General features: G+C 36.5%; 1 protein-coding gene across 5 annotated transcripts in view; it reads left to right on the top strand.

Annotated features, from left to right (window-relative positions):
* CAPN7 (calpain 7) overlaps window positions 1–22,942 on the top strand; it is a 32,170-nt gene that overhangs the window by 970 nt on the left and 8,258 nt on the right. For 3 of the 5 annotated variants that reach the window (XM_058833703.1, XM_058833702.1, XM_058833704.1), the window contains exons 2-17: window positions 3,236–3,344; window positions 3,943–4,100; window positions 6,343–6,410; window positions 7,465–7,665; window positions 8,101–8,187; window positions 8,863–8,989; window positions 9,299–9,384; window positions 11,073–11,166; window positions 12,746–12,892; window positions 14,523–14,629; window positions 16,167–16,287; window positions 16,541–16,685; window positions 18,133–18,232; window positions 19,877–20,012; window positions 20,436–20,511; window positions 22,725–22,870. In XM_058833703.1, coding sequence (XP_058689686.1) covers window positions 3,236–3,344; window positions 3,943–4,100; window positions 6,343–6,410; window positions 7,465–7,665; window positions 8,101–8,187; window positions 8,863–8,989; window positions 9,299–9,384; window positions 11,073–11,166; window positions 12,746–12,892; window positions 14,523–14,629; window positions 16,167–16,287; window positions 16,541–16,685; window positions 18,133–18,232; window positions 19,877–20,012; window positions 20,436–20,511; window positions 22,725–22,870 — 1,908 coding nt within the window. Of the gene's footprint in view, window positions 1–3,235; window positions 3,345–3,942; window positions 4,142–6,342; window positions 6,411–7,464; window positions 7,666–8,100; window positions 8,188–8,862; window positions 8,990–9,298; window positions 9,385–11,072; window positions 11,167–12,745; window positions 12,893–14,522; window positions 14,630–16,166; window positions 16,288–16,540; window positions 16,686–18,132; window positions 18,233–19,876; window positions 20,013–20,435; window positions 20,512–22,724; window positions 22,871–22,942 lie in introns of those variants that run through there. The other 2 variants (XM_058833705.1, XM_058833706.1) reach the window with 2 other exon arrangements.

Genomic DNA, 22,942 nt, shown 5'->3' with positions numbered 1-22,942 from the left:
GTGAAATACAAGATGCTCAGCAGTAAGACAGTTTCAGATCACAAGCTATCAGTGATAGGTTTTCAACCTCATGTGAATATTCTTTCCGTTTGAAAACAGATTTTATCATTTCCATACAGTTTCAGGTTGACGTAGCTAAGGGTTGATTCAGTGTCTTGCTTGATATCTGTAGGATTACTACTGGTATTAAGTAGTGTTTGTGCGACCATTAGGCATTTTCCACCTATGAATATAGTACCTATATTTTTCACCTAATTGTCTCATTTTGTGTTTCTATGTGTTGTAAATTTACATTGAAGTTCCATATCCCATTGACTTCTCACCTGCAAGAAGGTATCTCTGTGAAGCCTCTGTTTATCCTTATCACAGTAATCATTCCACAAATTTCATTATCCTGACAAATAACTTGTTAAGGGATCTGTAGTTGGCCTTTTATTTCATAAGTATGAGATGTCTGTGAAATGTAAAAAGTATGGTGTTAATATCATGGTGGCCTATGCACATAAGTGTGAAAGAATAGGAAGAAGAGTGTTTTTTTCTTTTTTTTTTCAACCCAGTTGTTAGTTTTCTGGGGGCTAAATGTATACATGTAAACTTTATATATGCAAAAGTTATAATTGCCCATAACAACACTGATAAGCTCTGTGTTCATCAGCAGCAGTATGTGTGCATGGTCTGATAACCATGTGCAGTACTGCTTTAGTGCTGTGTATTTCTTCTTTTATCTGGGAGAAATTACTCAATGCTATCAGAATGAAAATATCTTTTTGTGAAAACAGTCACCCTTGTATGCTTTTGAACTTATATGTGTGTGGAAAATCTTTTTCACATACTGTTTACAGGTGATATTCTTGCTAAGTAGAAAAATGCACCCCTGGTAGTCTTGGTGCACTTGAAGCTACATGAGACAAGAGTGTAACCCAGATACGTTTGACTTTCTGGATGTTGCCTGAAGAATATCTGCCGTGTTAGATTACACAAAATAGTTACAAAATGTAATTTGTTATTTCAGGGGTACTTTATTTATTTATTTATTCCAGCACAGTGGAAGTAAGCTCTGGCCTGTCACAGCTTTCTTATCAACTGCTCTAAAAAGTTCAGAGCCCACTGGTGCAATTACTAAGCATGGGGGAAAGCTTGGGTACTGAACTGGCTTCTGGAGGAACTTGACCTTAAGGATGAAATATGGAAAATGCTACAGTTATTGCCATAGACAACACCAAAACAGACCCGTGTGAATGGAGTTCCTGTGGTTAGCAAGTGTGCTTGGCTTCCTGCTACCATGCAACTTTGATAGAAGCCTAGAGGAGTGCTGTGTGTGGACCAGCTTTGGGCAGCTTGCTAATTAATGGTGCTCTGCAGAAATGTCAGGATCATATTTGGACACTGATGACTTCAGCCAAAAGTGCTGAAGGCTGTTGCTAAGTCTGGCTGTTGACCAGCTGTTAGCAGCTTGCAGGCTGATGATCAGTACTTAGCTTATTGTGTCTGTGCCACACCACTTGTGACAAACGGTAGTGACATTGGAGAGATCATAAATGCTAAGTCTGAATTGCACGTCCGTCTGGTCTCTGGAAACAGCTGGCATGCTGGCTCCACAGGCACTCTGTCAACTGCTTCAGTCCTTTGCAGGTTTGGTTTATAAAATACTTCTTTCCATTGTGTTTACTTCCTAAAACCAGGCAAAACCAATTGTGCATGAAATCACAGAAGCAATATCAGTTATACACTGGTTTTGCAGCACTGGTTTGGAAATCCACATTTGTTCTTTGCATCATATATAGACCACATACCTTGGTGATACAGCACCTGTTTTGTCAGTCTGTATTTGCAGGATGTCACAGACTAATATACCCATCCCTTGAGCATGTAGCTGTAGTGCACTTTTTTTCCCCTGCAAAAAAATTGTTGTGTGCTAGAGCTTAATGGTGGTTAATTGCTACATATAAAAGGTACTTCTGCTTACCCTTCAGTGGCTGTGGATGTTTTATGTGATGCAATATGGAGATTGATGCTGGCAGGGAGCATGTGGTACTTTGTTCTGTGATGTTTCTCAGTGAAAATTTATCCTGGTAACAAATACAGGCTGTATCAGGATCAGTTTTAAGTTTGGGCAAACTGAAGAGATGGATATGGGAGCAAACTGCTAGCCAAAATAGTAGCCATAAAACACACAAGGGAGCTCTGGCCGTAGATCTGTGCTTGCCCTAAGCAGGGCAGCCTCTCTGAGCACCGTCTCTGTGAAGCAGCTCTCTAGTTACTCTTTTGCTTTCTGCCTTCCCAGCCTGCTTGCTACATGACCACCTCCTCTCCTCTACTACTGGTGGGAAGTCAGGCACTGCCACAGAAGTGGGGGGCTTTCCCATGACAATAATGAGGACAAAACAAGGTTTCTGTCCTCATTTTTGTGGGGTGACAAATGTTGATTCTCCATATGGTTCAGAGACTGTGTCAGCTCTGGCTGTTTATTGCAACCCTGCCAAACCTTACATGTTTTTCATAAATTCAGTGAAGGGATAGACAGCTTATGCAACTGAAGGCGTTTTTTCTTAATAGATTTTTATAGAATTGAAAAAGCCTTAATGTGGGTAATATATTGTGCTTCTGAGCCAGAGGCCTATGCTCCCTCCTGAAAGGAGACTTCCGTCCAGTATTTTGTGTACATACAAACATCTTAAAGAAACAAGTTTGAGAAGCTAGGAAGCCTCACATTTGTAGACTTTCCAGATTGGATAGCTTTAGCTGAGTAATAATAGTTTTAAAAAGTACTTTCTAAACAAGAATCATTGGTGTGTGATTTTAAAAAGCTCTTCTTTTTTTTAACTTTCATTATTACCAGATTAAATGCAAGTAATTGGAATAGCTACATGCTTTTCCTAACTTTAAATTCTCATCTTTAAAATCAAACTGATTTCAGTGCATGCTTGAAGAGTTTTACTTAAAATATCTTAATTTCATACATTACTATTTAAACAGGCCAAATATCTGGTCTTACAGAACTTGTGAATGTTTTTGTAGTCTTATAGATTGTCCCAGATGTGAGAAATTGAACATGATCTAGCTTATAACTTGAACCTTTTTCTTTTGAGCAGAATTTCGCTGCAGCCACTGGGTCTTTTTGCAGATATAAGGGCTTGCTTTCATGCAACTCATGGCTGCTGTACGCCCTCTGTTTATGGTAAGTAATTTTCTAGGCAGCAAACATTAACTTTGTCTCCAATTCTTCTCCCTGCAGGAAGCTGCACAAGCCTTGATTTATGCTGGGATGGCTGGGTCCAACTTGGAAAATATTCAAGAAAAAATAAATGAGTACTTGGAGAGAGTTCAAGCTCTCCATTCAGCAGGTGGGTAAGGAGCTTTCTAATTAAACCTCTGCTTAAATTAATTGAGTGGAAAGTTGTTTGCTGCTGTGAAATACATATCAATGGTGTTTGCTCTGTTTTTATTATTCTGATTTTCTTGTCCTTTGTGAAGAACCAAAATACAATGAGCACGTCAATGATTTGAATTCTGATACATCCTAAATTAAGCACAGACTGACTTTCTAAGGACTTGGGTGTGGGTATTCTTTGATTTTAAATATTCTGGGGAACCACAACTGCAGAGCAAATGTGAGAAAGGCTGTTAATAGAGGTATTATGAGACATGGACCTAAGGAACTTGTATATTGTCATAGGTGATGTATTTTCACAAATGATGCAATATTTTATGTAATTAAACATCCTTGTTCTCAGTGTAGTATGAAAGAGATTTTATTTACATAATTTCACATCTGAAATAATCCTGACGGCTAATCTCTGCTTCAGGGAAGTGTGATGATGTTTCCTTGTCCTTGCGTAGATGTTTGCATCTGATTAGAGCTGCTAGTGTTTTGGTGACATGTTCAGGGTGTTTTTACATGTCTGCTGGTGTAGAAAGTTAAATAGTTGTGTTTTCATTTAGTTCAGTCACAGAAGACAGACCCTCTGAAGTCAAAACAACAGTTGGACTTGGAGCGTGCTCACTTCCTAGTTACACAGGCTTTTGATGAAGATGATAAAGGCAATGCAGAAGAAGCTATAGAGTTGTACACAGAAGCGGTGGAACTCTGTTTGAAAACAGTATGTTAAGCTACAGGTTAACTTGGTGGAATTATGTGATGGTAAGAAATTCTTCCACTCTCACAAATGACTGACTCTTAAAAGCTGGCTTGAAAATGGAGTACCTGTATTTGTAAAAACTACCTTTTAATTTTTTTTTTGTCTGTTTCACTGGGTTTTTTTTAGTGTTTCTTCCAGTCTTTGTTATGTTACTATACAACGCTGTAAATTTCTGGGGACTTGTCATTTATGTGGTTTTTTTTTCTGAACTGGATTATACTAAAAGCTCAAAATATTCTTCAAAATTATTCAAAATATTCGAAATATTTGTCATGTTGATTTTTGCCCTGGAGCAAATACCACAAAAACAGAAATTAAAAACTGTTAAAAATGACGATGACTTGCTAATTTGTCAGCTGTATTAATTTCTGACGACATTAAAAGAAATCATTTAAGGGAAATTGGTGTGTGTGACATTTTCTGAAGACATAACAGTCTTCTGATGCCAAAACTATTAAAAATACTGCTTGATTACTCAAGTGTTCAGCAGCATAGGTGTTATGAGTAAATTCAGTTCACACTGAAATTGATCAGGATGAATTGGCCATTACATGAAACAATGAAGAATATAATTACAGGTACTGCTTTTTTCCCTTAAGTCCAGTTGCTTTAACTAACTCATTACAAGAAGAGCTCACCATCATAATGTAACTCCACCAAGTCTGTTTTTATTTTTCTCTTCTTTTCAATGTTGTAAAAATATTTGTGGGTTATTAAGGGTATTGTATTACTGTTGCTACATGCTTGAGTAAATCCTTTCCTCTGAATTATGTTAACAGGTTTTTCCTAGGCTGAAACCCCTGGTGATACAGTGTAACCAAATCAAGAGTTAGTAGAGCTGCTCTAGTTTTTCCACTTGAGCTGTTGAAGCAGAACATTTTCAGTTTATTACATAACGTTTACTGTGGCAGCATGCTCCTCTTCCTCTGCTGTGCTCCTCCTTCTGTTGTGTCAGTGCATGCAAATATTACTGAAGTTAGTCTGAAAATATCTCATATTAACAACTGCATTTATTGGGCATTTTATTAGGTACAAGATACTGCTGAAGTTTCTTTTAACCTTGACTAGCATATTCTTTTGTTGACGTGATGGTAAGGTTTGTCCCTCGGGGTGATCCAAAAGTACCTACTTCTTCCCAGGATGAAAGGAGATTTAAGGAACTCTACTATCTTGAAGGTTTTCTCCTTTCTCCTCAGTATATTCAGGGGAGAGATTTGTTTCTTCCTTATCCTTGAGGTACTCAGAGAGCAGCCATTACTCCTCTTCTGTGGCTGATTCCTAGATGAGTGTGCTGGTGTTCCACCTCCACTACTTACTTTCATAAATCTTTAAAAGTCTTTTCCAACCAGGAACCTTCATTTATTTGCAAATGAAATTAGTTGCTTACAGAGGGTGTTTCAAGTTTTGTTTCTTGGGGTGAAAGTAGCTTGCTTTTTGTATCCTCAGTTGACATCCCTGACCTGGAATAATTGGTCTAGGCACAAAGCTAGAACCTGAAACCTGCATGTGGGTGCCACAGGAGAAGCCACGCCTCATGTTGTGTCTCCTGCACATTGTTTGGCTGCAGAAGCCCTGCTTCATCTGTAAGGAAGAGAAAATTATAAACTGGCATAGATGACCTCCCAAATGGGAACAGAAGTTAACACTTCATACCTTTGTCGCCCTGTCCTAGGTTATTTAATGCTTTTGACTGCAAATTAAAAATGTTGTTCTTGCACCTCTGTCTTGTTTGTTTGAAGACAAACTTATTTTCTGAAAGTAAACACTTAAAATCTTTTTTTCTAAGTTATGATGATCATTTTAACACATGTGGGAAAAAGAATTGGAACACATCCAAGCTCAGCAGTATATGCAACATTATGTTTTGTCTTCTTTCTGCCAATAGTGTTTTAATACAATTAATCCTTCTGGCAATTCTTTTTGTATATGCACCGTTTTCCATGCTGAAGAATTTTAGTCACAACTTCCATTCTATCAAAATTTCACTAGAACAGCAAAATGATATTTGCTTACATAGTATTTTTTTATGCTGACTTTAAAAAAAGAAACAACAAATAAAACAAAATATTTGCTAATTTCAAAAAGAGAATTGGAAGAAATAGCTAGTTAATCTTAGCTGTAATCTAGAAGTATGACAACTGAACTTATAAAACATGTTGGTGGTTTTTGGATGTGTAGATTTTTCTTTTATTTTGCACTTTAGGCTACTGAAACCTCAGAAGCAGGCCTCCAGTCTAAACTGAAACAGCTGGCTCGACAAGCACTGGATAGGTGAGTACTGCTACTGTTAGTAAACATACTTGCTGTCAGTATTTGGATTCTCAGTCTAACATGTCTGTGTGGATTCTGTGTAGACTAATGTCCTGCAGAGTTCACCTTGGAGCTAGTTGCCAGCTGCTTCACTGCTGACAACCCTCTGGGAATCTTGGGACATGCAGAATCAGGAAAGGACTGTGTGCTTGTTAGAACAAATTCAGTACTTTGGAGATACAATCCAGGGTACTATAATTATTGGCCTCTATGAAAGATGCTGAATTTAGGCTAGCATGAAGTTAAGGTGTCCATCCATAAGGAAGACAGCTTGGAAACTGGGAAACAATTTTCTTTACAATAGCAATCTAATTTCATGGTATATGTGTAGTGAAATCTCTGTCTGAAACAATTTATGCAAATGTAAGTTCAGCATACCTCTTTTTAAATCAGCTCTATGATGGTGAATCCCAGGCTGTGTTGGGCTAAGTTTCAGTATAAACTGTGTTTTAGCACTTCTCAATCTGCATTGAGGAAAAAAATCCCTATATTTTGCATGTGTGTGACTATCCAGCAGCTTAATGCAGGAGTAAGAAAATATGGCTCCTGCATACACAATGTTCAAGCAGTTGAAAGTTTGGGTTGTGAGAATACCCATGGGTTTTACTATTATTGTACCTGCTAGACAAAATAAATCTGGAAGGTATGAGAGGATACAGATCAGTTTTTTCTCTGTGTTTTAGTGATCTTGTTCTGAGATTCCGCATACTGAACACTTACACAAATTCTCCTATCAGCATAATTTAGAGGCAATAACAATCTAATGAGTTCTGTCAAAAGTAGGTTGTATGAGTTGAAAATGCTATATTTTAATTGATTCAGTAACAGAAAAATAAAGAAGTACCAGCATCAGAAATAGATTTTTGTTTTTTAGAGGAAAGTACTGTTGGTCAACTTGGGCATTTGCTCATTCTGTTTAACATATGTGGGAGCATGAACCAAGAAAATCAGTAAAAGAACTGTAATTATATTTTTATCACTGTTGTAAAGAAAATGCGTTCTTTATTTGCTTTAGAGCAGAAGCACTGAAGGAATCTATGTCAAAGTCATCTCAGAAAGAAAAGCCAACTGCAGCAAAACCAAATCAACCAGTCAGAACGTTCTTTCCACTGGGACCTGATTTTTCTTTAAATGATAAACCACAGACAATCAGAGCAGTACAAGCTAGTGAATCTCAGCGTCAGAGATACACTGCAGAGGAGATAGAAGTACTCAGGTAAGTCTAAGACTTTTCAAAATGAGTTCATGATGGTCTGGCTCTGAGAAGCCAAAGTGCAAAGTTGTTTTTATAAATCTATAAAAAGATTTATACTGATACATCTGTAAAGATACAACTGCTACTTCACTGGAAATTGAAGGACCGTAGTATTTTACATTACTCTGCCTTCTATTACATCTGATTCCTTTTACTTTGGTTTTTATTATAGATGAAATAAGCTTCAAATAATCCATAAAACCATTAACCTAAATTGTGACTTTGGAAAACTATCAAATTTATAATGTTCAAGAGGTAGTTGTCTTGTGCTTTCAGAAGCACTGTGTATTACTAGTTTTTAAAAACTTCTTTTATTGTTACCTTCTGCAAGTTAATCTTCAGAAGATGATTGATAGGTTTATAACTCTTCTTTTTTGTTTTTCTTCTGACTTGCAGGAAGACTTCAAAGATTAATGGCATTGAATATGTACCTTTCATGAGTGTTGATCTGAGGGAACGTTTTGCCTTCCCTATGCCTTTTTCGTAAGTATACTTCAATTACTGAACTTCATTTTTGTTTTTATTTTCAAAACTTTTCCATATTTAGTATTTCTGTATTTTCTTTTTCAGGGTTTAAAATTGTTTATATATGCTTTTAAGCATAATTCAGGCAGAGATATTTAAATACTACCACTTCCTTCTTCCACTCTGAACTTAAAACTTTATTGTAAGCTGATCCTGCTCTGTAGTACTTTTGCACTTGTGTCTTCAAGCCTATAAAGATATTATTATGTTTGGCTTTTTGGATTATTGGGCTGGGCTGGCAGCTTGAGTCTGTTTTCTGATGCTGCTCCATGGTAATGAGTTTAGCTCTGTTGCCTGTAAAATGCAGGTGATAGCTGTTTCCTGTGTAAAGGGCTGTTCCAAGGAAGAGTGATTTATAACAGCTAGACTTTTATTCATAAGCAATAATAAAAAGATTACACAGCCATAATAGATAAAGACATTTGGGGTTGGTTGAATTTTTTTAACATTTTTGCCTTTTTCTGCCTTCAAAATCACAAACTTAGAAGCAGTGTTCCTTGAAATTGTTTTACAACTTTATAATTGTTCTGTGCATATTTTTCACCATCTATCAGACATATTTAAGACTGCAGATACCATAAAAAGCTCTTTTAAACTGCTGTTGATTCTGCTTTTTTTCTCTCTTAAATCTAGTGATAAGTGTGGGAAGCTACCGTTATCCCCCAAACAGAAAGCAATGTTTGCCAAGTGGGTGCGACCAGATGATATAACAAATAACCCTACAATGATCTATACTGTATCAAGTTTCAGCATAAAGCAGGTAAATTGTTCCCAAGGAAAATTGTGTGGGGAACTTTATTGTTCAAAGAGGAGTGCCCAAATATAAGAGTGCTTTCCTTGGCTCTTATGAGTTTAAATAAGTAGAAAAAATTTCGCTCTGTAGGGGGCTCATGTCGAGCAAGCATACATTTTCTGCCTCTTTAATAGTGGCTTTGCTTCTTTTGGTTTAAATCCTTCCCTTTTGAAGGGAATTACTAACTGACTGTTTTTCTTCCCTCCACACACTGCATTCATCTCTCAGTATCTGAGTTAGTCATAAATGTCCTCACTGGTTTTCTTTTCTTTGTAGACAATAGTGTCAGATTGTTCTTTTGTGGCATCACTAGCTATCAGTGCAGCATATGAAAGAAGATACAACAAAAAATTGATCACAAGGTAAGTAGCTCTTGCTTTGTAAGATCTTTTCAGACTTAATACTGCCAAGCTTTTGCAGCATGTTCTGTGGCAGCTGTACACAGTGAAAAAACAGCATTTGTTTCACCTTCATCTCCCTTGGACTCATGTGGTTTCAGCACTTCTAAGCTGGAAGCCAACTTTATATTGAAATAAAGGATTTGAAGTCTAACAGCAAAAAGCTGTTAGACAAACATTCCTAATAAAAATTTTGAGTTAAAATTGGGAACAAATCGTGAATTTATTCACCATAGACATGTTCAAAGAAACAACAAATTTCAGACATTTATATATGCTCTAATATCTGAGGTTTTTTATAGACACTCCCTAAAGTCTGCCCAATTTATTACATCATGGTATAGGTGTTCTATTTCTTTATTACTACCAGAATATCTCGTCTGTCTTTGTTTAGTGAATAACGCAAGTTTTATCCAGCTAAGCAGCACTTTATTAAATTTGCTGTCCTGGTTAGACAATTACCACTGAATAAGTTTTCTGGGGTGTAGCAAGCCTATGAATTGGCTCCCTTACTGTACCTGCAGTGTATTAATCAAGTTTTCTGGGGTGTATAGGCCTTTGACTCCTTAACTTGCTTAAGATAGCCTTCTTTTCCTATGACATTTTATTCATCTCTAGTTATATGACAACCATTAAACAGTTCTGTATCGAATTTTGTTCTTCAATTGTTGATTAAGTTTTCTAAGAGGTATGGATTCATGGAGTTCCTTTCTGCAGGTGCTGTGAGATAATTTCTCAGGGTTTTCTACTGACACTTAGCCAGCACAGGTCTAAATCAAAGGCACCTAAAACCACAGTCAAACATTTCTTGACTAATTAAGCATAGCTCATTACAAATTTTTTTTAAAAATCACAAAACTCCTGTGTAAGTAAGCTATAACTCACTGTCAATATACATATGTATACAGACACTGGAATCTAACTTCAGATGTGCTTTGAGGAGTAAGATTAGTTCGGAAGGATTTTGTATTTGTTTGGGATTTTTTAAGTATAACCTTTATTTATAATGCTCTCTAGTTTCATTTTTCTACTTTGTTAGCTGCTGTGCAGCAGATGGTGCATTTTACATCTCACTGTAGAATGAATGTTAACAACACTATCTCAGCTCCACTCAATTGGCATTCTATGATAAATTTGCCATGGGTTTTCTGGACTTTGCTGGGAGGCTCTTGCCAGACCAGTGTGTGAATGTTTTTGATTGTTTCATTTTAACCTATTCTTTTTAGAACTGAATCTGTATTCTTTTCAAGAGCAGCAAGTTCTGCACTGCCTTCTCCTCCAAAAGTTGGACTTGTTATTCAGACAAATATTGTATTTATATTGTAGATTTGTAAATACTGCTTGTTTAATCATAAGTTTGCTTGCCTTGCTTCTCTTTGTGAAACAATTAGGTTACTTATGTTCTTTTTGCTACTATATTAGTAGAAAGCTGCAGCAAGAGCAGGGCCTGAAAAGACATAAAACCTATTTAAACATGATTATTTTTACTAAATTTGAGTTTCTCTTCATTAAAAATTCCATATTTCTGTTCAGTGTAAATTCCATAAACAGACTGTGTTAATCTTGCTTTTATCATTGTAAGTGTAGATACAGCCAAGTCATTTATGTAATAATTTCCTCATTTTCTATTTTTTTTTTTTTTCTATTAACAGTATAATTTACCCTCAGAATAAGAAAGGAGAACCAGAATATAATCCATGTGGTAAATACATGGTGAAGCTTCATATCAATGGTGTTCCTAGAAAGGTAAATGTTTTTGGGCAACTTAGTACTGTTACTGCATATATCATGAGTTTTAAAGGGTTTTGATCAGCTTCACTATGAAGTGCTTGCATAGCAAAAACTTTAAGCAGGTGTTTTTTGGAAAGTAGTTTTTAATTGTTAAACCTTTTTAAGATTCATTTTGAAGTATGCACCCACATACTTCTTCTGTCTGTTCTTCTATAGGTGTTCATAAAAGTAGCCTTACATTAAATTAATGTAATTAAATGCCTTGTATTACTTACCAGAATTGTGAAAACCAAACAGGAACAAAGCTATGTATCCCCTGTTTATAAACTAGATGTGCACTCTTCCACTGCCTCTTAGAAAGAATTAAAAAATATAGAGGGGGGGGGGTTATCAGGAAGAGTATGGATATGAAATGACCATAGAGGAATAACTCAACTGATAACTCAAGCAAGGCCTTGCTCGACTACAGGTGTCTAGTAAGAAGAGGAAATGCCTGAAAATAAAAGTTAGCAAACTCACAAACAACTTAATTTTCTTTTCAGTGCAATAAATAAAAAATAATGTAAAAAAAATGTATTTTAATTATAATGTATTTTTCCGTGTAATACTTAACTGTAGCGCAGATCATGAATGTTTATCAGAGTTCAGAAGTTGAGTGGTTCTATTCATGAGGTGGGAAAGTAGAGGGAAACTCCTTAAAGGCTCTTAATTGTTAAGATATGACCTCTGGGTCAGGAACTCCTTGAGCTGCAAAATTCCAGAATCTGAATGTTTCAGGAAAGTATCATTTTTGTGTCTGCCTTGCTCTTCTTTCCAAAATATCTCCTAGTGGCTGCCTTTTGTCAGGATGAATGGCCATTTACTCTCCTATAAAAAGGTCTATTCAGTCCTGCACAGATAGGATTTGGTCAGAGAATGTGCTGTGTTGGTAGCCTGCATTTGTAAAGGACCAGTGCCAACAGGAAACTGAAACACCTATTCACAGGAACTGTTTCAGATTACTGCAAATATGCAGTAATAATCTGTAATGATGATGAATATATAGTACTTAACTTAAAGAAGAAATGTTACTACTGCCAGAGCTGCTGCTTTAAGGTGTTTTTCCTCTTTAGAGAGAAGAAACTTAGATCTGGAACTCAAGGCTATGAAAGTGATAGGACACTATTTGTTTCCTTAAAGATAAATAAATATTTATTTCTCTGATTCCTACCAAGAATTGTCCATGCTCTGATTCCTAATTAGATGAGGAATATTGTTAGGCTTTTCTTTACTTTTTATGCTTGTAATTTCATGGAACCTTTCCACAAGTGCCTTTTGCAGTAACTTGCACACTTTATAAAGAGTGTACTGTTACCATCAGTCAAGGCAGCCACTCACATGTCACCCAGTTAGACCAATGCAGTCAAGAGCTGGCAATAGAATTTCTTGTTCACTTGGGCAAACCACTGCAGGATTGATGGAAGTGTCCATATGTGAGAATAATGGTCAGGTCTGTTTGTGTCTGACAAGCTTCATATTAATGAGGGTTTTATCTTCTGATTACTTTCAAAATACTTTATTGGATTGATGACGATTTTTCATTCATTTCACACAGGTAATCATAGATGACCAGTTACCTGTTGATCATAGTGGGGAACTTCTCTGCTCTTATTCCAATAATAAGAATGAATTATGGGTGTCACTAATAGAAAAGGCTTACATGAAGGTCATGGGAGGATATGATTTTCCTGGATCAAATTCTGTAAGTATGAGATTATTTCTAAGAGGAAAATATTCCACTTAAATAATAATGGATAAAGTAATTTCCTTCTAGTGAAATCAAAGTGAACAGCTTGGGGAGACAAGTATTTGGTTAGACATTCTCTAAATTTTTTTCTGTTTCTTTCACAAATATTTTTAGCTGTACTTAATGAAATTATTCCATCAAAACAGAATGAGCAAGACATCTTGATGGTCAAAGTTAATCTTAGTTCTCAGACTTCAGTATTGATGCTTGTATGTATAGATTCTGGATGGAGGCGTTGGGTGAAGTCATAAATTCTCTTTGGCCATGCCAATACTGCTGATTTTGGTTTCTAACTCTTTCAATAAATAGGACAGTTCTCCCTCATTAGTTAATGGAGTCAGCTAGGAAAGGAACAGTCTAGTCATTTAGAAGGTCTATATAGAGGGAGCAAATACTTTGATCTGTGCAAGTTTGTCTATCAGATTGTTCCATTCATCTCCATAAATATGCATGGGGTTTCTATAATGTGGTTACTAAAGAAACAGTCAACATATTACATACAAGTGACATGCAGGTTATTCTTCAAAGAAGGTTTGCTGAAATGAGTAGCCCACATAATTTTTTACTTAGTTAAAATCAGAAAGGCTTCCTTTGTACTATTAAAATTTTAAAGATTTTTTTTTTTTAAATTTATGGTCCTAATTGGTGTCTTGATAATCACATTCTCGGTGGGTATACTTGGTAATCGTCACCTCTTGAAAAACTGTTATGGAGACAAATGTGGCTTTGTATAAGGGGTAAATGTAGCACACATCTTTATGTGTCAGGCTGCTTTGCTTTGAAGGCCAAAAGCTGGTGAAAATAACTATGTTTTATTCCCATTGTCATCGTCTAACTTGCTATCTGGTAAAGCAGCTTGACTGGTAACATTTAATCTCCACCCTTCCTGCCCCCTCCACTTTCCACTGTATTCCAGCTTCCTTCTGTAATCAGGGTTACTTACAATCAGACTGTCTTGTACTTTTAATTCCTCAAATTCCCACCCTCACAGTGCTGATTATTGACACTTCAAGCATTTACAGTCTCTGCTTTTGCTTTGAGGAGTACAAAGTAAAAGAATAGGAATTAAGAAATATTTCAAGGAGTTGAGAAATTAAAGCACCTTGTTATGGAAATACATGTCAGTGTCAGCTTTATCAAAAAGAATAAAAAACCCAAACCCTGAGCTTTAGAAAAAAAACCCATAAATTATTTAAAATGCATATATAATAGCAAGGTACCAAACAGTGCTTCTGAGATATGTTTTCCAAATCTGTAAATCAATGAAATAAATAGAACACATCACACAGTTGAGCATGACTGATGATTCTGATATGCTTCCATTGCTCTGGAATTTCATCAGTTCACTTTTCAGCTTGTTTGTTGATTTTTTTATTTTTTTTTTTAAGCTACTTGGAAATGATGTCCTTGTCTAATGAAAGAATTTTTGTTTGTTAGTCTTAATCTTGACCCTTTTATGTGCAGAGCTGTATTGTAACTTTTGTGTACTTGATTTCTTTCACGGCATTTTGTAAGCTGTGTACAGACATCATATGTTTATATATGGATTATCTGTTCTGATTTCTTTTGAATACTTTCATTTCAGAATATTGATCTTCATGCACTGACAGGTTGGATACCTGAAAGAATTGCTATGCATTCTGACAATCAAGCATTCAATAAAGACAGCACTTTCAGAATGCTTTATCAGAGGTAGACATTTGTTCTTTCCTAAGTAATTAAAATGCTTGCTGTGTATTAGCTGTGTTACCATTGTAAAAGCAGTACAGTCACCACAGATACTTCAACAGCATTTTGGTGCTGCTACAAATTGTGCTTTTAAAATCTCCATGTGCTTTCTGGAAGAAGAAAAATTGAGGTATTGGTGGCTTTGATAGAACAGAAGATTAAAATCCTGGGAAATTTTGTGCAACAGAATTATTCTTCTTTATGTATGAATAAAAAAAATAATAACCCTTTCCTTGATGAAGAAAACAGAATGTAGAGTCAGACAAGAGCAGTTTGGAACCAATATAACAGTTATATTATACCTGGTACCAGTTATAATATATACCAGTTAAGTGTTTAAAAAGAAGGATATGTGTGTTGTGTTTCCACACGGTTCCCCAGAACTGTATTATGTCTGCTGTCCTTAGCAAGCAGATATAATACAGTATTTCTAGTTGTATCACAAGATTATGCCCCATCAGTAAATCTCCTGGAGGAGCAACAAAAGTCCATCAAAACTGCAATACTGGTTTTCAGACCTACAGTAACAGTAGGTGGATTTGATGGTCTTAAAGGTCCAAAGTAAATGATTCTATTATTTTGCTTATGGTGTAAGATACAGCTGTAAATTATAAATGCCAAGTATACCAAGTACTTTGATTTCATTCAAAACAGTTTTGTGCAGCCAGTGTCTTATGTATTTCACTGCAGTAGAAGGGGGTTATTCTGTTGACTGAAACATCTGCATCCACAATAAAAGAGTCTTTCTACAGTGTTTTTTCACTTGTTTAGGAGCTCTCAGAGCTGCCAACAATTTTTCACATGTTCTGGTGTTGTAATTTGAAGGTGAGACTGAAGTTAGGATGGGATTTAGCCATTGGAGCATCACTGTTGTTCATCTGTGCTAGAGTGAAAATGTGTTGATCCATATAGTCCAGTGATCCTGTAATCTATCTAGGGACACTGAGTATGTACTTGGATTTTTAACATAGGCTGGAAACATGTTAGTGTGTTTTCATAACAGTAATTGTTCCAAAATTAACAATTGCTATTCAGAACACTAAATTTGAGTATAAACACCTGCAAAAGTATAGAAGCACGAACTTCTCATTCTTCAGAATCCCAGGGCTGTGACAGACTTGATAATTTGCTATATATAGTCATCAACTACGTGGTGATGAAACCACATTTGTGCTCAGCTGTGGATCTGTGAAGTATCTTAAAACTGACACAGGCTGAGCTTCAGATTGATAAGTGCTGAATTTTGTTTATGAGAATATGAAATTCTATTAAAATATTTTTTAATTTAAACTGATACTTAATTCTGAATGAAAAATAGTTCCACTTTCTCAAATTTTTTTCAGGAGTGATTTCTGCTGACAAAAACCCCTGTATCCCAGTTTTTATAAAACAGGGTTGTGATAATGGACAGTGTACAAACATGCTATTGCAGTATCTGGAAAATGTTAGATTGCAACTTGTGAGATTTAATTAAGCTTTTTTTTCACCCCTTTTTCAACAGATTTCACAAGGGAGATGTCCTTATCACAACAGCAACAGGGGTGATGTCTGAAGAGGAAGGAGAAAAGTGGGGTTTAGTTCCAACCCACGCATATGCAGTCTTGGATATAAGAGAATATAAGGTATCAAGTGAAACTAAAGGTGGTTTTAAACTCCTGTTTGAAACCTGCATGTGTTTCTAGGTTTACCCTAGATGGGTAGCTACTGATTTTTTTCCTCTAATGGCTAATGTGTTTTTTGTCTTGGACTCCACTGGGAAATTTCAGAAAACTTAATGATTCTGGGTTTTCATGATCCATATAAAAACCACTTTCAATATGTAAAAATTACTGTGACAAGATGAACTGACAATTTTACTTTGTGTGGTTTTTTTAGGGACTTCGATTTCTTCAGCTAAAAAATCCCTGGAGCCACTTACGTTGGAAGGGACGATACAGTGAAAATGACACAAGAAACTGGACCCCAGATTTACAAAAATACTTGAACTTTGATCCCAGGACAGCTCAAAAAATAGACAATGGTAATAAGGTTTTAAAAGTTAATATAGATCTTTGTGGTGTATCCCCTGCAGGAAGGTGGAAAGGAATGCTCACACACAAGGAGAGTAAAACAAATACTAGAAACTAAATAGTCCAAAAGTTTAGGAAGTATTTGTGTATTTAAATCTGTCATTTCAGGTTTTTCTGGGGTTTAAGTAATCTAGACTGTTAAATACATATCTGAAATTCATTGACAAGAAAGTACCTTCTTGGTTAAGTGTGCTGTCTCAATATGCGGGAGTTCAGTGCAAAGAGAACATTCTGACAATAAACTGTGTAATGCTGCTTTTTAATACATGAATGGACTTTCTGTGGGTTTTTTCCTCTCCAACGTTTTCAAATATGTATCAACATGCTTACTGTAATCAGTATTTAAATCAGTCTTTCTGCTGCAACAGCTGCATTTTACTTTCAGAAAGATGTCTGCTTTTTTACTGTGTCCTCATTGCTGTCTGCAGATCCCCAAGGGAGCTCTTTTGTTCAGTGCCACTGTTTTTACAACACTGTACCTCCAAATCCTTTAGATTATAGCTTTTATTGATAAACCTTCTTGTGCAAGTGCCTGATGAAAACTTTTGATTCAAACATAAAAATAGCAGCCCTGGATTTGTGACAGTTATGAGATAATAGCTTGTTATTTATTTACCCATTAATTTTGTGAGTAATTTGTAGCATTTAGTTGTTAAAATTTTGTATGAAATTACTCCAATGGAGTTATTCCTTCTAAGTGGATTTACACTTTGGTCTTCTTGTTTTTGTGTAGTTATTGTGACTGTTCTTTAGTGCTGCAAGATCTGCAACTGCCTGTGTCAGAGACATGATTTATAAAGCTGCTACAACAGGCACTGTTGTTAGCTGGAGTTGCAATTAAGTGAGCTATGGTGAACTAGAATAAATGCATGAGAATGTTGCAAAGATAAAGCAAATTTAGGGTGCAAAAACAAGTGACATAGGTATTGGATGAAGTATCTTAGAAATACATTTAAGCATACTCACATGTTGATTGAATACTTGATTTTGCTGGATGACTGCTGATGTAAGTTGTTGAATTTCTGGAACCTGTTTGACTCTGTGTTGTTTTGTTTTTAAGAAACCTAGGAAAGGGGAAATCAGGTCAGAATCACCTAATGATGTCTCAAAATAGCAGATTTTCTCATACCTTCTGCTTAGTGCTTGAGAAGGGAAAAGCATTCTGATGGCTTCAAAAAGTCCCTGATAATAAGCAGAGATTAACTTGTGTTTTCTTGCTTTAATTTGGTTAGGGGGGCAAGTTTAAATGAAGCAATTTAGGCAGTTCAGACATTACTACTACATTTTGCAGAAATGTTGGCTTATATAAGCTGTACCATTTGCTCAGAAAGAGACTTTTGAGACACAAGTAAAATCAAGGTATCTGTTAAGAAAATAATAACAGCATTTCCTTTTCAGGCATTTTCTGGATTTCCTGGGAGGACCTCTGCCAGTACTATGATGTTATTTATTTGAGTTGGAACCCAAGTCTTTTTAAAGAATCTACATGTATTCACAGGTTGGTCCAAAAGATAAAATTTTTGTTTCAAAATCTCAGTAAGTGTTCTGATGTGATGTTTCCTTCCTTCCATTCTTCCAGGTTACAGCTAGGGGTTGGAATTCCAACCCTGTTTTTTTGAGCCTGACTTTCTCAGCCCAGGCTTTGTTTTTGACTACTTCTGTAACATCAGTGGAGCTCAGTTGACCCTTGTGATGTTGCTGTGGAACTGTAATTGTGTAACCAGATTCTGACCTCAGTCCCACATCTCCCTGGTCAGAATAAAAATCAGATTTTTGTGCAGTCCATCTCTAAGCAGTGCCCAGACACTTAAGTGCTTAAGTGACCTAGTTATTATTTGGAATTCATTTTTCTGGCCACTTGCAAGTGAGTTGTGTGGCATGTGTTGTCTTTATAGGGTGTGTTCACTGACATCAGGGTAGTTTAACCAGTTATGTGTTTTAGCAGTTGTATTTATCATAAATAATCTTCCTTGCCTGCTGATTTGTTTTCTGAATGGGATATCTGTCTCTTACCAAAAATCTATTACATTCAGGGGTTTTGTCTCCCAGTTTGAAGATAAGTGTGTGTATCTGTGTCTTGGTTTTGGAAAGCAAGGGTTTTTATATTTTTACACTCCACTAGGCTGTACTTTACCACTCCTTCCACACTGTCCCTGCATGTGTTAGCTCTGCACAAGCTCCTTCATCCACAGCGTGACTGCTGAGTTTATCTGTAAAGGCTCCTTCCATTTTTGCGCTCCAATTATTTCTAAAATACACTGTGGTGATGTAGCAAGATGAGATAATGTGTATGCTAAAGTCAGAGCTCACCTCCTGGTCTGTCTGTCCTTACTTCATCAGTGTCTGTCTTCCCTGTGTCTAGGGAAAAGCCTTAGCAGTGGCGGTTGCCATAAAATGCACAGTAACAACAGTGATAATTTGAAGCTTTGTTAATGCAACCTTCCACACATGCTGTTCAGCTTTACAAGTGTGAGAGGGACAAGGAGACTAAGGAATAGCTGTATACACTTCTGTTTCCAGTGTGCCACACTTTGTGTTCAGTCATCAGCACCTTCTGGGGTTTTTTTCACTGTATTTTTCTTGTCTAGACACTTCAAAAGGCAGCAGGCAGATTCTGCAGCAGGGCACTTCAAAGGTCTTTAACACTTCTGGCAGTACACCCTTCCAAGCATGAAACAGGCCAATTTTTAAAATAAAAATTGCCTCAGGAAAAAAAAAAAAATCAGTGGAGGAAAAGATTTGGCAAGCTTTTGAAAGATAGATTTCTACAGTTACAAAAGTGTAGGTGTTTTTCATTTAATACTGGTGTGTGCAATCATGGATATGGTTGTGCAGCTCAGGCTGCTTAAATGGTTCTGCTTTTTCTGTGCTTTGTATGGTTGCAGTCACCAGCCAGGCTATTTATGTTTAGCATTTTTTATTATCATACATGTATTGTGATGAACTCATTTACAAAACAAGGTTCTAAAGATAATGCTTCTGATGTGACTGTGTTATGTAACCACTGCCACAGATTCCAGTAGAAAACTAGGCTTTGGTAACTTGTTACTGATAATATCTGTGTACGTGTAGGATTTGGAGTTGGTTTCAAAGCACAGATTAGTTTCTTACTGGTCTAACAACATGTCTATATCACTTTCAGTACGTGGGATGCAAAGCAGGGCCCGGTGAAGGATGCCTACAGCCTGGCCAACAACCCTCAGTACAAGCTGGAGGTGCAGTGTCCACAGGGTGGTGCTGCTGTCTGGGTCCTGCTCAGCAGGCACATCACTGACAAGGTGCTGGTTCTGCACTGCACAGCTTCTATAAATCTTTCTATATGGCTTTCTCTTATTAGTATATTACTGCCTATGTTCAGGTGTGTATGCCTGTGTACATGTAGAATTTTTTAATTCAGCAGGTACATGTACCTCCAATTGAAACAGTAAAATTGGAGCTAAGTGATTCTATTCCACCATAAAGGTTCTGAAGTAACTTTGACTCCTGGGGCCTGAATAAATTAAATTAGTGGATGTTTGTTTACTTCAAACATTTGAAAAAGAATTCTGTTGAGTATCCAAATAAATACAAATATCAGATCATACTGCGTGGTAATCAAAAGGGATGGTAGAAGGTGTACTGGATGCTGATTAAGCATTCATCATTTTTCACAGAATTGCACAACTCTGATTTATGTTTTTTTGTGGGTTTTGTTTTTATAGGATGACTTTGCACACAATCGGGAATTCATTACGATGGTTGTATACAAGACTGATGGCAAAAAAGTTTACTATCCAGGTTAGTGTACTTTAATTGCCAAGAAACTGATGTTATAAATAAATGAAGAAGCACACAGAATTTTGTGGAGAGGAAAGGCACTTTTTGCTTTAAATCTAGATGTCACATTAAGGGGTCAGTCTTCTGAAATCATTGTTTTGCTCTGTTTGATCCTACTTGAAGTCTACACTGAAGGAATAGGCCATTCTACACATGCTATAAGCACTCTTAAGAGGTCTACATAGTCCTGCTGACACTTATTTTGATGCAACATTTTCTTTATTTTTTCTGTTTATTTTTCAGTGCCAGAAGTTAATGCTTAGAAGATGATCTGTGTTAGTTTCTCTGATAGCATAATTATTTCCCATTTAAGGTCTACAGGTTCCACAAAATGAAAAGAATCAGGGTTAATTGTCCCATGAACATAGCTTAGTAAATAACGTAAGTAAGCTTATGAAATATAGGTGAACAGCATGTTTCCAGGTATCAGGTATGTAATGTTTAAAATGTTCCAATTTTATCAAAATCTCACTCTTGGTCATTATATGTCAGATTCTTTTCACCTTTGAAGAGAGGTATGCTGTAGCTGTGAAGTAGCCAAGTACACTTTATTTCAAGAGAGATAGCAGGTCTGAAACACAGGCTGAGACACAGGGTGTAAAGGTAATGCCCAGGTTGAATGGATAGACTGAAACTTTAAGGTAGAGCTAATAAGATCATATTTTTATTTATTCTTTCCATTAAGTTAAAGATTGCTAAAAATATTCCTTGGAATTATTTAGTGAAGGTGCATCCCAAAACAAGTAGGATTTGGCCTGTTGCTTTTACAGATAGGAACCTCTTTAGAACCAGGTTTGCATTCAGGTGGCTGCTCATGCAACAACTCCCTTAGTAGATTTGAAAGCTTTTTTTCACCAGAATGGAATTTATGGGACTTTTTCTATTGGAATGGCTAATAAGCATTGCATTGTTCACATCCAATCTTGTTCAGTGAACTCTGCTGACCAATTCTCCCAGAATCCAAACTTGCCCTAGGACCTGTCTTTCTGTGGAAAGATCTGTTGACACCTGACCAAATCATCATCTGTTTTTACAAGAGCTCCTCTGTGAGGAGAAGCAACTGCCCAAGTTGCTTCTGGTGTTCTTGGTAGTTGTAGTAGTGCTTATTTTACATGTGTGTCCCACTGCAAACATTCTTAAGTGAGCAAACCCAAACACAATTGTATAGTGGAAGGAATTGTTCAGTTGTGCTTGAAAGAGACGGCCTAGCAAGACCAGTAGCAAAAACTGAATGATTGATGGGTTTTGTCTTGCTACACAAACTCTTTTAAAAATTTCTGATCTCACGAGCTCAAACTTGTTTAAAACCTTTTTCCGTAGAAATAGATTGGTCAAGCTGCAGTATTATTTTTAACCATCTGTTAAAATAAGATGAGAACAAAGCAACTTAATCCTTTGGCAGCAAGGCCGAGACTTCCCATTCCTAAGCTTCTTATTGTTTTATATTAATCCTTTCCCCTCTCCCATGTTGCTTTGTGGAAGAAAATAAAAGGATCTGATCCTGAACCTATTGAAGTAATTGGCTAGACTTGGTCCTGCTTCACTGAAATTAAAAGAAGTCTGGAAAGAACCAATTAGAGGCCAAATAACAAATTACACTGTCTAGTTGTAAAAGCAAACATTTGGGATCTTTTTAAGTACCACATGTGCATTGGTATTGGGATGCAACTGCATCTGTGTAATGATCACAGAATTTGAAGAGAGAGGGAGAGAAAGCGTGCGTGATTTAGTTAAAGGAATTAACTAATGTTTTGAAGTATTGTTTACGAGTTGGCCAAAGATTTTGGCAGCTGGCATTCTGGAACTGTCCAGCCAATGAAGAAAGAGCAGACACTTCAGAGATTTTCAAAGAATGCTTAAACATTCATTATCTTTCTCTTTCAACATAAGTACAGTAGTCTTCTTGGAGTAGTGACATTGGTGGGAGATGGATAAGCAGTCCTTGCAAGTCTTAGGATTTAAGCTGTACTTTCAAGCACAGAATTTGTGTCTTGTCATATGTGATATGCCTCTCTTGAAAACAGTAGTTGATGTTAAGACTGTCCTTTTTATGGGTAAGTCTTGAGGCTCTCCTCTGTTCAGAGCACTTGGGTCTGTTCAGTCTAATCTTAGAAGTTTACCAAGCTGATGGATTTTTTTAGTCAGGGAAAAATTACCATTCTTTCCTTTTTCAGCTGATCCTCCTCCTTATATTGATGGTATTCGGATCAACAGTCCTCATTATCTGACCAAGATAAAGCTGACCTCTCCAGGTTCCCATACATTCACCTTAGTGGTGTCCCAGTATGAGAAACAAAACACCATCCATTACACCATCAGGGTAGGTGCTGTTGTTTCACAATGCATGTAAACAATTGAACAGTGAAGAGTCCTTTGTTTTTATATTTGATAA

This window comes from Poecile atricapillus, chromosome 2, assembly GCF_030490865.1.
Source record: "Poecile atricapillus isolate bPoeAtr1 chromosome 2, bPoeAtr1.hap1, whole genome shotgun sequence".
Lineage (NCBI taxonomy): Eukaryota > Metazoa > Chordata > Aves > Passeriformes > Paridae > Poecile > Poecile atricapillus.
Note: the sequence above shows the minus strand (reverse complement) of the source record. Positions and strands in the feature narration are given on the sequence as shown.